This window comes from Ursus americanus, chromosome 18, assembly GCF_024610735.1.
Source record: "Ursus americanus isolate L20-20 chromosome 18, mUrsAme1.1.p, whole genome shotgun sequence".
Taxonomy (NCBI): Eukaryota; Metazoa; Chordata; class Mammalia; order Carnivora; family Ursidae; genus Ursus; species Ursus americanus.
This window is the reverse complement of record NC_142144.1, coordinates 6,465,725-6,481,583: the sequence shown is the minus strand read 5'-3', so window position 1 is coordinate 6,481,583 and position 15,859 is coordinate 6,465,725. Positions and strand designations below refer to the sequence as shown.

General features: G+C 56.6%; 1 protein-coding gene and 1 pseudogene across 1 annotated transcript in view; one reads left to right on the top strand and one right to left on the bottom strand.

The window, feature by feature from the left end:
* The first annotated feature begins 810 nt into the window (after positions 1-810).
* LOC123775649 (small ribosomal subunit protein uS5 pseudogene) lies at positions 811-1,663 on the top strand (annotated as a pseudogene).
* Positions 1,664-7,548: 5,885 nt separating this feature from the next.
* Positions 7,549-15,859, bottom strand: part of C18H9orf50 (chromosome 18 C9orf50 homolog) — a 28,447-nt gene continuing 20,136 nt past the window's right edge. Inside the window, exons 9-10 of the mRNA XM_087869672.1 lie at positions 7,892-8,154; positions 7,549-7,741 (exon numbers count right to left, since the gene is read on the bottom strand). Of these exons, the coding sequence (XP_087725798.1) occupies positions 7,549-7,741; positions 7,892-8,154 (456 nt within the window). The remainder of the gene's footprint in view (positions 7,742-7,891; positions 8,155-15,859) is intronic.

The window sequence follows — 15,859 nt, the reverse complement described above, 5'->3', positions numbered from 1 at the left end:
GAGAAGAGGGAGGGCAGGAGCCCCTGGCAGGAGGAACAGCATGAGCAAAGACCCCACAGAGAGAGAATGGCCCCTTGGGAAAATATAAGCAGTTCGGTTTGGTTGGCTGTTGAAAGACCTGATGAGCCATAGGCAGGAGTTTGAAATTAACCCAAAGACAATGAGAAGCAAACTGGTTTGAGGCTGGGGCAGGCACGGTCAGAGGGCAATCTAGAAAGATCAAAGATCAGCTCTGCATGGAAAAGGATTTTCCTGGAGCAGAGACGTAGCCCTGGGCGACTATGGGTGTCACCCCAGGCAGGAGGTAATGGGGTCTGGAGCCATGACAGGGGCTGGGAGAGAAGGTGATGGATTCAAGAATGATTAGGAAGTAGACTCACCACACTTGCTGACTGACTGTCACTTTGGAGTAACAGAGGCCAGATTTACTATTCCATTTGAAACAACCAAAAAATTCAGAAGAAAAATACATGAAGTAGTGGCTTTTGAGAAGGAACCATCTAAAAGGATGGGAGAACAGTGCCTGTTTCCACCAGCCAGACTGGGAAACTCATAATTCACAGGGCAGGGGGTAGAGCACTTAGGAAGGTCTTGCCTCAGAGGTGGAGAATAAGACCCAGACTGAGCATTGCTAAAAACCCATCTAACAAATCATAAAGCAAGACCCAAAAGGATCCATTAGTTCCCAAGTAATCTAACTGCTTCCTAGAACAAAGCTCAAGAAGATTTATAAGAATAGAAAAGATTCAAAATCAAGATGTCTGGTATCCAATAGAAAATTACCAGACATCTTCTTCGAGAAAACACCAAATGGCAAATGATGTTGGTGCTCCAGGAGGGCCTAGAGGACCCAGGTGCCCCGGAACGGGAGGCCGGTGGCTTCCCTGGAGGCTTCAGCAGTGGCATCTGGGGCCAGAATCAGAGAGGTCACAGAGCTCTCTGCAGCAGGGCTGAGGACAAGGAGTGGATTGCTGACACCAAGCTGAGCCACCTGGTCAAGATCACAAAGACCAAGTCTCTGGAGGAGATCTATCTCTTCTCCCTGCCCATCAAGGAAGGAATCTGAGACCATTGACTTTTTCCTGGGTACATCCTCTAAGAATGAGGTTTGGAAGACTGTGTTGGTGCAGAAGCAGACCCGTGCTGGCCAGCGGACTGGGTTCAAAGTAAACACATTGGTCTGGGTATTAAGTGCTTCAAGGAGGTACCCACTGCCATCCATGGGGCCATTATCCTGGCCAAGCTTTCCACCATCCTGTGCAGCAAGAACACTGGGGGAGCAAGATCAGCAGACCCCACACTGTCCCATGCAGGGTGACCAGCCGCTGTGGCCCTGTGCTGGTGTGCCTTATCTCCAACACCAGGGGCACTGGCATTGTCTCAGCCCCTGTGCCCAAGAAGCTACTGATGATGACTGGTATTGAGGATGGCTACATCTCAGCCAGGGACTACACTGCCACCCAGGGCAATGACACCAAGGCCACTTTTGATGCCATTCCCAAGACCTATAGTTCTCTCATGCCAGTCTTTGGAAAGAGACTGTATTCACCAAGTCTCCCTATCAGGGATTCACTGAACATCTTGTAAAGATGCATGTCGAGTCTCTGTCCAGAGGACCCAGCCTCCAGCTGTGGCCACCACATGTTTTTTACAAGAAAAATAAAAGGAATTAAAGACCTGTTAGGAAGGAAGGAAGGAAGGAAGGAAGGAAGGAAGGAAGGAAGGAAGGAAGGAAGAAGGAAGGGAAGAAGGAAGGGAAGAAGGAAAGAAAGAAAGAAAGAAAGAAAGAAAGAAAGAAAGAAAGAAAGAAAGAAAGAGAGAGAGGGAGAGAGAGAGAAAGAAAGAAAGAAAGAAAGAAAGAAAGAAAGAAAGAAAGAAAGAAAGAAAGAGAGAAAGAGAGAAAGAGAGAATTACCAGACATACAAAGAAGCTGGAAAACGTGACCCATAAAGAAAAGAAATCAATCACCTGAAACTGACCCAGAACTGGCACGATGTTAGAGTTAGCAGAGAAGGATTCTAAAACAGTGTTTATACATGTATTCTATATTTTCAAAATGTTAAGTAGAGACACAAAGACATAAAAAAAGATCCAAATTGAACCTTGAAGAGTTGAAACTTACAATGTCTGAGATGAAAGATACATGAAATGGGATTCGTGGCAGATTAGACAAGACAGAAGAAAAGATTAGTGAGCTTGAAGACAGAGCAGTAAAATAACTATCCAAAATGAAACAGGAAAAAAAAAAAAAAAGATTATTTTTAATGGGAAGAGCACCAGCAAGCTGTAGGACATTTCCAAACAACCTGATATATGGGTAACTGGGGTCCAAAAGGGAGGGAGAAAGAGAACAGAAAACATACAGGAAGAAATAACAGCTGAAATTTTCCCAAACTTAAAAAAACATGTATCCAAGAAGCTCAATGAACCCCAAGCACAGACACTTGGTGTTTGACTGGATGTAGAGGGTGAGAAGGAAGATTCGGGCAAGGGTGATGCCCCAGTTTCCTGCCCAGGTGGGAAGGCCCTGTGTGGGCTGTAGGGCACAGTGGCAGCAGACACAATGTGTCTGACATTGAGAAGACGAAGAAGTGGAGTTGGAAGTCCAGGAGGCCATGGCCGAGGGGGGCACTGCCAGGGAGGGCTGAGGGTCAGAGGCAGAGCCCAGGACACACCCTCAGTTCATCAAGAAGCAAGGCCAGGAGAGCCAGCAGGGCAGACGGGACACGCAGACAGGGCACAGGGAAACCAAAGGGGTGCAGTGTCCAGGTGAAGCGATCACCATGAGGGATTAAGGGTCTAAGGTGGCAATGCCATCACTCCCAGGTGAAGTCTGGAGAGACTGGCCCTAGGGCAAGACAGTCCCACGATACTGCACAGGAAAAGATAGACATGAGGAGTCCCAGGGAGGGGTGGGACTTGTAGGACAGAGGGGTCTGGAAGAGGGTGGCACGCGGAAGGTATGTCTCAGGAGAGAGGGCTAGCTGGGCAGGAGGAGGGGTGGAGGGGGGGATGACTGAGCTTCCAACTTCAGAGGTGCAGCCACGCAGGCGGTGACCGGGTCGGGGCGGACCACAGTGCCGGGCAAGTGACGGTCCCTGGGAAAGACAGGAGAGAGGAGAGGAAAGGCCAGCATGTTGGCCAGGGTGTCCTCATGGTGCCCTGGAGGGATGCTCTGGGCGGAGAGAGGAGGCCCCTGGGAGGCCTCAACGTCTTTTAAGGATGAGGATTTGTACCCAGGGTGAGTAGTGACCCCAGGGGACAGAGGTGTAGGAACGACAAAGGGGGTGAGCGAGCTGGGGCGTGCGTGCACTGGGAGGCGAGCTGTGGTGGGTGGAGGGGCATCACAGACCTAGGGTAGGGATCAGGGTGAGGGGGGAGGGAGCGAGGGAGAGAGAGAGAGGGCCCGTGCTGGTTTTCTGCCCACCGGCTCCATTATTGGTCCCCAACTTGAGGAAGGTGATTTGTATATCTTGCCTTTGTGGGCAGCTCTGGCTGCAGGATGGAGAGAGAGTTGAGCCAGGCCCCGCAATCTGGCCGTTGGAGCCCCACGCCTCGAGCAGAGGCTGGAGTGCAGGTGTAAGAGGCCCTAGCAGGCGGCAACCTCTTTCTGTAAGTTCCCAGGCTCACCAGAGCCTCCCCTGGCAAAGGGCCTTGGAAGTAGGGTAGCCTTCTTGGAAGGGGGGTAGCCTTCAGCCTGCTCATCAAGGCCACCTGCTGTCTCCTGCCCCCCACCAGCCCTAGAGGCCATTTCCCTGGACTGCAGCTGGGTGCAGAGGGCAGCTGGGCGGTCCTGGCTGGCTTCTGCTTCCCTCTCCAGCATCCTCTAGCAGGCAAGGCGCAGCCAAGCCCTGCCCTGCTCTCTCTGTCCCCTAGCGCTCTGCTGAAACTTCAGAGAGCACCTACCTCCCCACGGCAGTGTGCTGTGCTCCCGCGTGAGTGCGGGATGATGCGCGTGTACGCTCGGAAGGGGCGCGGAGGTGAACACAGACCAGGCGCCAAGGTAAGCAGCCTCAGAAATGTGCGTGTCCCAGGGAGCAGCTACCTGGGCACGTGTGCGGAGGCATTACACATGTTCGCATGCAAGCACGGAGGGGATGAACCCCCAAGGTGGGTACGTACAGCACGTGCGCCTGCAGACCGTGTATGCCAGTGTGCACACACGGTGCCCCCAGCACACAGATGCCTATCAGAGGCACGGGCACACGCCATGATCTCATGCGCATCCATGCAACTCCGGGCATCCACAGAGGTCTCTGTTCCATGTCCTTGTAAGCAGCCGCAGAGCTCACCCCCACACACAGGAGCGCACGGAAAACCAAGTTCAAACTGACACGCACAGGCGCGTGCAAGGTGCACACACGCATGAGCGCATACGTGCATAGGGGCCGGAAGACAGTTATTCGTGCATATTCGGAGCTACTCACACTTACATATGTACATGCAGGCTCAGCAATCTATGCACACTGGCGTGGTCTGTGTACATGTACACAGACATACACGTGTCTTCCCATATTCCTGCACGCTTATGAAAGCCACGCCGAAGGCACTCCCACACATTCCTAGGGATCTACAGAGACAGACACACATTTGCACACTACACTGGCCAAGGCTTCCAGTAGGCTGCCGGGGAGGGGGCATTTAGAGCCAGGTCACTCCTTGACTTCACCTTCCTGCCTGCTCCCTTGCTCCCCTCCTTCCCCACTCACACTCACCCACTCACCCTCACATGGACTGATGGCAGGTGTAGTCAGATCCTGGCAGAGGGGCCGGACGTGGGGCAGGAGGGAGAGGGGTCATAGAAAACACATGGCCTTGAGGCCGGGTAGACAGGTTTTGTTTCAAATCTTGGCTCGATCTTAGTACTGGGGGACCTGGTCAGGTTGCTGGCTTTTTCTGTGCCTCGGTTTTCTTTTCTTTTCTTTTCTTTTTTCTTTCCTTCTTTCTTTCTTTCTATTTTTTTTAGGATTGTATTTATTCATTTGAGAGAGAGAAAGAAAGTGGGGGAGCGTGCACGAGCAGGAGAGAGGAGCAGAGGGAGAGGGAGAAGCAGGCACCCAGCTGAGCAGGGAGCCCGATGTGGGACTCTCGATCCCAGGACCCCGGGATCATGACCTGAGCCGAAGGCAGACGCTTAACGGACTGAGCCACCCAGGTGCCCCTGTGCCTCGGTTTTCTTACCTGGCTAGGGGCAAGATATTTTTGATGCTTAGGTATCGTTGTCCTCTCTTGGTGGTCCCTCTAGCATGAGCAAATCTGTGGTCCTGGTACTCGGAGAACCTGCAGGGGGTGCTCTTCAGGCCCCGGGGAAGCTGGGGCTAGGGCCCTCACCAGTATGCACAACGGGCTCCATCTGGACCCATAGGCAGGTCACAGGGTGAGGACTTGATTCTCCTGGGAGCTCACGGAAGCACACCCTAGGTGATCAGCTGTAGGAATCTACAAAGTGAACCCACTTGTATAACCAGCATCCAAATCGAGAAATAGAACATATTCCACTCTCTAGAAGCCAGGGAGGGTCAGCTTTTACAGAACGTACCGCAGTCCCAGTCCCCGCAGGCCAGCATGTCTACCTGTAGCTTTGTCTTCCCTTGTAACCAGCAAGGGGACACTCAGCTCAGGACCCCTTTCTCCAGGGCCACCCCTCCCTCATCTTCTCCCATCAGCCAGGGGCCCAGCAACCCACGTGGATAAGAGGCAGGAACAGCTAGCCAGCCCCCACCCTCCTGCCCTGCCCCTCCTCTGCGTCGGGTCAGGGCTCCTGTGGCCGGCCAGCCAAGGGGCCACCACCTTCCCTGTCAGAGGGGAGACCTTGTTCCAGATCTTGAGAACACCTCTGCAGCCCCATTTTGGGGGCCAGGAAAGCTGGAAGGAAGGAGCACAGAACTCTTGAATTTCTATCTGCCCCCATCCTTCCACAGAGCCCCTTGTGGATACCGCCCAAGGTCCCAGGTTTTCAGGCAAGACTCCAACACAGGGCTGACCCACTCCAAACCCCATAGCTCCTCAGCAGTGCAGATCATTACCATTTTACAGATGGGGAAACTGAGGCTCAGAGAGACCAAGAACAGAACCAGGACTCCCATGCAGGATTTTTGAACCTCAGGCTTCTAGTTGTGGGGCCGAACTTGATGCTGGCATTCTCCTGCTCAAAACCCTTCACTGGAGACAAACCCCCTTCAGAGGTCCCCAGCCCTCCGTGGCCTGACCCTGCCAACCTCACCCTTTTCCCCGCCCACTAGCACACTGGTCTTTCCCAGATTGACCACCAAGTGCCTTTTGGACTCCAGGTATCCATACGCGTCTGTGTCACGACATCCCCAATACCCATCTTGCAAGAGAGCAGGGATGGGGGCCGTCTTGCTTTCAGCCATGCCCGCTGTGCCAAGCACAGTTCCTGGCACACAGTAGGTGCTCAATGGGGATGCGCTAGAGGAGTGAAGGGGGGTGCAGCAGGTAGGCAGGGGAGGGGCGGCAGGTGCAAGAGGGGTGAGCATAAAGGAGCCTTGGGGGCACAAGGTTTAACTCCTCTTTGCAGGAGGCCTGGGGAGGGACAGGGACTTGCCCAAGGTCACACACTGGTGAGTGAAGGGCCAGGATTAAAACTCAGAACCTCAGCAGCCCCCCCAGCCTAGTTCTGAGCTGGGAGGCCCTTCCCTCCTCACTCCCTTTCCCCTCTCTCTCTTCTCTTTCCCTCCTCCCTAGAGGCTGCAGGGCCAAGGTGCCCTAAGACAAGGGGCTGGGGGTCCCAGAACTGACCTTCCTTCCTCCCTGACCACACCCCCAGCCAGGCTCTGGGATATGTCAGCAGCCTACTGAGAAGACCCCCGCCCGGGGTCTCCTGCCCAGGGTCTCCTCTCTGAGACCCTACTTTGTAGAGTCCTGGGGCCACCAGCTCACTGAGTGGCCATAGATAAAGCGTCTCCCCTCTCTGAGCTTAGTTTTCTCATCTATAAAATGGGGATATGACACTGCTCCTAGAGGCGTTGGGGAGAGTGGGTGGTATAAATTCCCAACATACTCCGGGGGAGCGACAAGCGCAGGCACTTCTCTTGAACCCTCTCAGTGTATCCTCTCCATAAGCAAGGTGTGGGAACTACCCTGGTTTATAGATGAGGCTCAGAGACGTCACGCACCTCCCCAGGCAGCAGGATCCCAGAGCCGGTCTTCTAGGGGCAGGACTGGCTCCCACCCTCTGCACCTGCAGCCCTCTACCCGCGGGACACACCCTGCCCCGCCCCCGGCGTCCGTCCTTTCTCGGGGCCAGCTCGCGGGTTCCCCCGAAGCAGGGCCCGCGGGCGGGGTGGTCGAGAGATGGGGGCGGCGCGGGAGGGGGCGCCTGTCCGCGCCTGCCGGCGTGGGTCAATACTGCGGCGGGATGAACGGGAGCAGAGAGCAGGGCGGCGGGGGAAGGAAGGGAGAGGGGGAGGAGGCAGGAGAGGAGGGAGAGGGCCGCCCCCCGCCCCCGCCCAGCGGGCCCGGTCCGGGTGTGCAGCCGGCAGCGCCGAGCGCGGCCCCGCGGCCCCGCCGAGGGATCGATAACTAATTTCACCGCAGCAGCCGCCCCAGTTTTTTCCCGATAATTGTGCGCCGGCAGCTGCGAGCGAGGCCCCCAGCCCGGCGCGCGGCCCCCGCCCGCGCCCGATCAATTGACACCGCCACCGGGCGGCAGGAAAACTCATTTTTCTCTCCCTCCCCGGCTCCCGGTGGGCGCGGGCTAAGCTCCGCCTCGGGCCGGGGGCTGGGAGGGGCGGGGCGAGGGGGGTAGGGGAGGGCCCGGGGAGGGGGGCGCGGGCCGGTTCCCCGGCCGACCTGGGTTTGGGTAAAAGGCTTCCGGGGAATCCGAGGAAGCCGGGAGTGGGCGTGGGGTGCCTCAGTTTCCCCACTCTACGCGTAGGGGCGTGGCCGAAGGCCGCCCCGCAGGCCTGGCCCCGCCCCCTCGGGTTTTCCCGGGCGGGAGCGCGATGCCACCCCGGGCGCTCGGAGGAAGGACCGAGTGCGCAGGCGCCGGGGTCTGGATGCGTGGGTTCGAATCCCGTCTCCGGCGTTTACGACGGTGACCTTGGACTCGTGTTGCCCGTTGGGCCCTTCCTCTCCGAGCCTCAGTTTCCCGTCTTCCCAGAGGGGCCCAAGAGAGTCCTCGGGCACACAGAGCTGTTGATCAGAGGCAGTGAGATGGCGCACACGAAGGCGCTCCATCAATGGTGGCTCTCCTTAGCGAGCGAGCGGGGAGGAAATCATCAGTCACCCACTGAGCACCTACTGTGCGCCGGGCCTGTTCTAAGCGTTGGGGACAGACAAAAATCCCTGCCTCTGGGGAACCGACGTTCTCACGAGGGGATGGCCGAGAGATATAATGTATAAGGGGAGTCAACAGTGACAAGATGGGAAACGCTGTGGAGGAAAATAGAGCAGGGCAAGTGGGATGGGGGTGGGAGAGGAGTGCACGCGCAGCGCTCCGTGGGGAGAGGCCCCTTTGCAAAGCTCTGAGCTGCCAGCTCTGCTCTCAACCTGCTGGCTGCTCAAGGTCGCGGGAAACCTGCAGATTTGGCATTCTCTGAGGAGGGTGGTCAGGAGGAGGGAAAGAGGAGGGAGAAGCCAAGATATGGAGGGGGGGAGCCAGAGGGGGACGAGAGAGAGGCCAGGAGGGCCAGAGAGAAAGGGGGTGCAGACAGAGGGAGAAGGAGAGATAGAGTACTGATGGCCAAGGAGTCCTGGAGGGTCGGCGTCAGAAGGGACTCAGGTGGCTGACCTGCCCCAGCTGCACCACTGAGGCTCAGAGAGGGGCGGGGGTCTGCGCCATGCCATATACATGTGGGGGACAGAAGTGGGCCCCTGAGTCCTGTCTCCAGACCCTGGAGAAGGGTGTGAGGCGCCCAAGGGGAGAGAAGAGAGACTCATGGAGGGGAGGGAGTGGTGTGGGGGGCAGCCCATGGGTTGGGTCAGGAGAGGCCGGGGAGCCCTGCCGAGGCCAGCTAAGGCATCCTTGGAGCTTCACGGGTTGTGTTAGTGTAACTTCGGGAGGATTCCGAATGACGGGTTGGGGCTCAGGGAACCCCATCTGCAGACCGGATCCTTCCCCCTCCCCCACGGCCCGGCTCCGCCCCCGCCCCAGCAAGGGCAAACTAGTTACCAAAATCTGACACAGAAGTCTAAGGCTTCTTCCCCACAGCGGTAGGTGAGCCAGGCAGGGGTGGGGGCCCCCAGGCTGCTGGGGGGTGGGGTGGGGTGGGGGTGGGGCATTCAAGGGCTGAGCAAACCTCAGGACTCTGCCCCTGCCTCGGTTTTCTCATCTTGAACAAGGTCAGGTGGTGTTGAGGCTCTGAGGTTGTCAGCCTTTCTTCCCTCCAAATTCCTGGCACACCCCACCGACAAGGGGTTGAGAGCAGTGACTCCGCAGAATTGAAAGGGAGATTGATAGCAAGCAGATGAGGCTAGCCGAGGATGGGGGCGCCGGGCTGGCTGCCTGGGACTTGGAACAATCCGGGGCTAGGCCGCGCCCACCTGTTTGTTGGGCTGTCCATCCGTCCACCCACCCAGATATTCAGTTCAGTCTTGCAGTGCATATTTAGTAAGCACCAACTGTATGCGAGGCCCCCTGGAGGGGAGTGGGTATAAGGTCCCTGCCTGTCCCAGCCTCTCCCTCTCCCCATGACCCCCACAGTTTCTCTTGGAGTGTGGTCATAGGAGCACTGGATTGGGAGTCAAGGCTGGACCCAGGGCCCCTGGGGGCCGAGGCTGGCTCCTTGGCCTCTCTGCACCTTGGTGTTCTCGCACGCTGTGCCCAGAACCCACAGCCCATCAATGGTGCTGGGTCCCCGTTAGCTGGTACACACAGTCCAGGAACAAGCTGTGGACACAAGATTGCCGCCCTCCCCCCTTCCCTTCCAGTGCTCCCCTCCCCCACTGAATTTGTGCTTCTCCTCCCTGCAGCTTTAGGTTTGTTAGGTCAGAGGTCCTGGTTACCTGGGCGGGAGGAGGGACGAGGCAGCAGGGAAACCAGGAAGCCCTGAACAGTGAACAGCGTGGGTCTCACGGAACTCAGAGCGGTGACTGCCATCTGACCATGTTGGGGTCCTTGTGCCAGAGATCAGCAGGCAAAGAAGGGGGTAACTGTTCAGGCGGGGGCAACGGATCCCCGATGCAGCAAACTGTCTGCAGAAAGTCTCGCAGGGTCAGCAGATAGCCAGCAATTTGAAGGGGAGTCTAACAGCCTGGACCCCGTGGAGGACAGGGACAGAGCTGAGTGCCGCAAGGGGCCGAGAACATCTCTTGCGCACAATTTCAAACCTCTTAATCCAGGCCAGCTGCAGTGGACAGCCCTTGCTGGCTTCGGCCAGCTCCAGGCAGCCACAGCCCGATGATGAGGATAATGTTGAGGATGATGCTTCCGCCTGCGAGTTTCGTCTCGATTCCCACCCTGGGGCTTTTCGGATGCCCTTGTGTGGGCACCCCTCCCCGCCCCAGGAACCCACGCGGTGGCCACACATGGCCAGCTGCAACACCCTACAGGCCAACCCTTGATCCAGGGGAAACAGCCACGGGATAAAAGCCTCCCCCTTTCCTCTTCAGGCAGATGGTCCTGAGACATACTTCATAAAGAATCTCAGACAATCCCGGGGGACTGGCCACCCGGACTTCCATAATGGTGAGCTCAATAATGTATGTTTGTATCTGCTCTTTCCTGTTTCGCTCCCCGCCTCCCCATCCCTCACTCTTGCTCCTGGGAATATACTTGCAAACAAACTCCCAGGCCCTTCCTTTAGCCTGCTTTCAGGGAACCCAGACCAAAACAGGCATTATGGACGGCACTGTGTCCCCCCAAATCCATACGGTGAAGTCTTAACCCCCAGTAACTCAGAATGTGACTGTATTTGGACATAGTCTTTAAAGAGGAAATTAAGGTTCAGTGAGGTCATGAGGCTGGGCCCCACTCCAATATGCCTGGTGTCCTTTAAGAAGAGGAAATTAGGACATAGACACGCACAGAGGAAGGACCGTGGGAAGACACTGGGAGAAGGTGGCTGTCTACCAGCCAAGCAGAGAGGCTTCAGAACAAACCGAAGCGGCCCACACCTTGCTCTTGGCACTTCCAGCCTCCAGAACCATGAGAAAATACGTTTCTGTTGTTTAAGCCCCCTGGTGTGGAGTACCGCGTCGCTGCCACCTGGCAAACTAATACACAAGTATGTTCTGTCATCATCCCAATTTTACAACCAAAGAAACCGAAGCTTCAAAAGGCAAAGGACTCATCCAGGGTCACTTGGCTAGTCAGTGGCAGAGCCCAAATTCAAACAGGGGTCCTTGGGCAGCAGAGTGTAAGCCCTTGACGCTGGGGATGCCAGGGAACCAGGTGAGACCCTCTGGCCCAGAAATCCTCCCCCCCTTTCCAGAGTTTGAGAAGCCCCTCCCTCCGTCCAGCCCCGCACCCCTACACCCCCCAGACACACATGCTTTCATTGCACGGTCCTTGTGGAGGCCTCTCTCGAGCTCCCTGCCTCTGGGCCTTTGGTTTCACTGCTGCTGCAGTGCTGAGCTTTTCCAGCTCATTCCCTGTCTCCCCTCCTCTGAAGGCTCTTTCTCACCAGCTAGCTCACTCACAGCGCGCGCGCGCACACACACACACACACACACACACACACACACACACACTCCGTGCTCACCTCCTTCTGGCAGCCACTCTGAGGCTCTCTCTACCACCTTCCCTAATGCCTGCTGCAAACTAGCTACAAAATGGCTTTGGGGATGCCCCCACCCCCCGGAAGACCACACCCTGTCCCTCCCTGTACCCCCCTGCCTGTGAGTCCCCTCCCACCTGAGCAACATGATGTGCTGACACCTGGTCTCATTGACTCCCACCCCCTGTAGCAGGGACTAGTGCTGTCGTCATTCTGTACAGGACGACCTGAGGCCCAGAGAAGGGCAGGGCCGTGCCTCAGGGTACACAGCAGTGAGTGGTAGGGCTGGGACCCACCCTGGCCAAGCTCAGAGGACGGGATGTATTCCAACATGTCCTGGCTACCGCAGGCCCTCCCCTGAGAACAGGCTGCAATTTGGGGCAGAGGGCAGGGCTGAGCAGTGCGGCCAGAGGTCACCCCCTCCCCCGCCACCTGCCCCTCAGAGCTCCACTCCCCGAAGCACAAGTATGAACCTCCACCCAGTCCGCACTCATTCCTCTGTGGCCACCTGCCCCTCAGGCAAAAGGGGGCTCCGCAGAGACCCTCAAAGACTCCCACTGCAGGGGGAGGGATACGGGCCATGACGGGCTTTTGTGAGCACCTCCTTGGTGCTAAGCTCTATTATGTTGTGGCAATGGAAAGGGGAACTGGGCCAGGCCTGACACCCCCCCCCCCCCCGCCCTGCCCAGAGCCTTTGGTCTAGTGGAGAAAACACACCCAGCTATCCCAGTAGCAGCTAGAGCTTTCTGATTCAGGGCACCTGAGTGGCTCAGTCCATTAAGCCTCTGCCTTGGGCTCAGGTCAGGATCTCAGGGTTCTGGGATGGAGCCCCACATCAGGCTCTGTGCTTGGTGAGGAGTCTGCTTTTCCCTCCCCCTCTGCCCTCCCCCCCTCAAATAAATAAATACATTATATACATATAAATACATTATATATATAAATATATAATATAATATAAAAATAAAATATAAATATAAAATAAATACATATATATATATATATATGAATCGACAGATGCTGGGAGGGAGGAAGGCAGTCAGTAATGGGAGTGGCAGATCTGGAGAAGGCGTAGCAGTTAACCAGGTGAAGAGGGAGGGGACAGCATGTGCAAAGGGCCTGTATAGGGAGGGTCAGAGAAGAGGAGAAGGCCTGTGTTCTGGAGCTGGTGGAGGTTTCTGGAAAAGGCTGAACGGGCTCTCCAGGGCCGGGCTGTGCAGGGCCCCATGAGCTACATTAAAGGCTCTCGCCTTTACTCAGCAGAGATTTGTGTTTTGAAGACCCCTGCCCCAGCTCTGTGTGATGGCACAGAAGCAGGTAGAAAAGCGAGAGGTTGGCTTGCATCCAGGTGAGAGAGGGTTTGGGGAAGTGACAGCTGGCGTGAATATTCAAAAAAAAAAAAAAAAAAGACCCAAGACTCAACACAGTGGTGACACAAAACACCCAGTCTGGATCTCAAAGCAGGAGGAACCTCGGAGATTCCCAGTTTGTGGACTCACGGTGAGGCCCAGAGAGGAACGGGGACAAGACCGGTCTTGTCCCCGAGGGCTCTGCTGGTTCATTCATTGGACACTGACTGAGCCCCTGCTGGGTGCCAGGCACCGTGCTAGAGGCTGGGGATCGTACAGAGGTGAATAGGCGGGTCAGTCCTACTGTGAGGACAAGAACGGGGTGCACCTGCCAAACTGCGTGGATCTGAGGGCTGGGAGGGACGGAGAGGGGGAGGGAGAGACGGGGAAATGATCATGCTAATGACGAAACTATACTTACTGAGCATTTTCCATTGCCAGACTCCGTGTCAAGCCTCCTGTAAACATGATCGCATTAATGGCCACATGGCTGCAAGCAAGTGCCTTTGGGCCATTGTACAGATGACACGATTAAGGCTCAGACAGGTGGCGTGACCTACCTCACGTCACCAGGGAGGGCCAGGCCAGGCCCTCACCCCACCTTCCCACTGAGCCTGCTCTGCTTGCCTCCAGGCCTGACCAGCTCCTCCCCAGGCCCCAGACCTGAGGTTGGAGGGGGAGGGGGGGGTTGGGGGGACACAGAGGGGAATCCAGAAGTGCCTTCCCCGGGGGACACTGGAGGTTCCTGCCCCTTCCCCCATTCAGTGGAGGGGCCCAGGCTGGCTGGAGGTCAGAGGGAGGTCAGGGAGGAAGGAAGGAGAATGTGTCAGCACGAAGCTGCAGGCTGCAGGCCTCCCCCTCCTGCTCACTCTGCTCTCCCCTCCCCTCCAACAACAAAGCAACCTCGGTAAGTCCACTCAGCGCAGGGGAGAGGGGACTGTGGTGGGAGCTGCACACTCTGGCCCCACCCCTGCTCCCGCCCCTCCAAGGCACAGTCGGGGCCAAATCACTGCCCCCCCATCACTAATGGCAGGAACACGGATGTGATCGCAGCCTCCCAGCTCACGCATCCAGACACTCGCACCCATTCATTCATTCAGTGAAGTGTTCTGAGCGCCTCCTCTGCTCTGGACCCTGTGCTGGGTGCTGGCGACCGGGGAGGACGCAGCATTCTGGCTTCCTGCCATGGGGTGCACACGGCCTCAGAAAGAAGAGGGACACTCATGAGCCATTATTGTACAAGGTAGTGGGAGCACCCAGGAGGGAGGGGTCATGCAGTGAAATGGGAGAGACAATCAGCCCAGCCACAGTGGCAGTCAGGGAAGGCTCCCTGGAGGACGTGATAGCTTTCCAAGACCAAAAGACTGAACAGGAGCTAGTCAACAAGGAGGAGAAGGTAAATGGGAACCAGACAGAATGAACAGCATGACAGGAGGCCTGGACTCCCTTAAGGAAGTCGAAGGCAGGCAGGGCTGGATCTTGGGGAGCATGCCGGGGAGTTGGGGGCAAGACTGAGGGGCTACCAGAGTGACACTGGGCCGGGTCTTGCAGGCCGTGGGGAAGATTTGAACTCCCTTGGGCAGTGAAGGCAGTGAGCAGGGGAGTGACAGGTCAAAGGTGAATTTCACGCTCACCCAGGCTGTGTATACACCTGCACGCATGTTCCTGTACAAGCGTGCCTGCGCGTGTGTCCCTGTTCACAAGTACCTGCACGGCCAGACACACACAGGCATACACCTGTGTGCCCGCGCAGAGCTCTTCACAGACCGGCACCCAGTCGGGCCCCACGGGGATTCTGCCCAGTCTCTGCATTTAATGGAGGAGGCTCGGAGAGGTGGGGAGATTTGCCCAGAGACACACATGTTGGCTCAACAAAGCAGAGACACCATGTTTAGGCAACCTGTTTCTAGCCTGTGCTCGCGAACCCCGCACCCCCCCCCGGGGGGGGGGCTCTGAGGCCTCCTGGTGAAGAGAGAGAGCGGGCTTACAGCAGCAACCCAGAGAAGCCTCAGTTCCGCTCTGGAAGGACGCGCTGGAGTTCCTTACGCTCACCTTGCAGCCTCCGCCCTGAGGCCCAGCCCCCCAGACAGGCTGGGTTTGTTTTCTGGGGAAACTGGAAATGGAAAGTCCCAGACAAAAACCCTAGGATGACCAGGTGGGTCTTGAAGCTCCCACTCCTGCCCCTTGGCCCTGTAATCCTTCACAGAGCAGGGTCCTTCGTATTCTTTCTTTTCTTTCTGGAACATCAGAGCTGGCTAAGCCCTGGCTAAGCTGGAGAAGATCTGGTCCAGCCCCTCTCTATCAGTTTCCCATCGCGGCTATAACTAAGACCACAAATACAGTGGCTTCAACAACACAAATTTATTCTCTCCCGGTCTGGAGGTCAGAAATCCCAAGGTTAGGGGCGCCTGGGTAGCACAGAGGTCAAGCGTCTGCCTTCGGCTCAGGGCGTGATCCTGGCGTTCTGGGATCGAGCCCCACATCAGGCTCCTCCGCTGGGAGCCTGCTTCTTCCTCTCCCACTCCCCCTGCTTGTGTTCCCTCTCTCACTGGCTGTCTCTCTCTCTGTCAAATAAATAAATAAAATCTTTAAAAAAAAAAAAAGAAAAAAAAAAGAAATCCCAAAGTCAAGGTGTCGAAGGGCTGTGTTCCTTTTGTGGGCTCTAGAAGAGAATGTTTCCTTGCTTTTCCTAGCTTCTCGACGCTGCCCACCATCCTCGGTTCCTTCTTCAAAGACAGCCGCAAAGCATCTTCCAATTTCTCTGACTCCGACCTTCAGGTCTCTCTTGGAACCTTGGATAGGAGGGCAGGAAAGGGCAGGAAAGGGCAGGAAGCT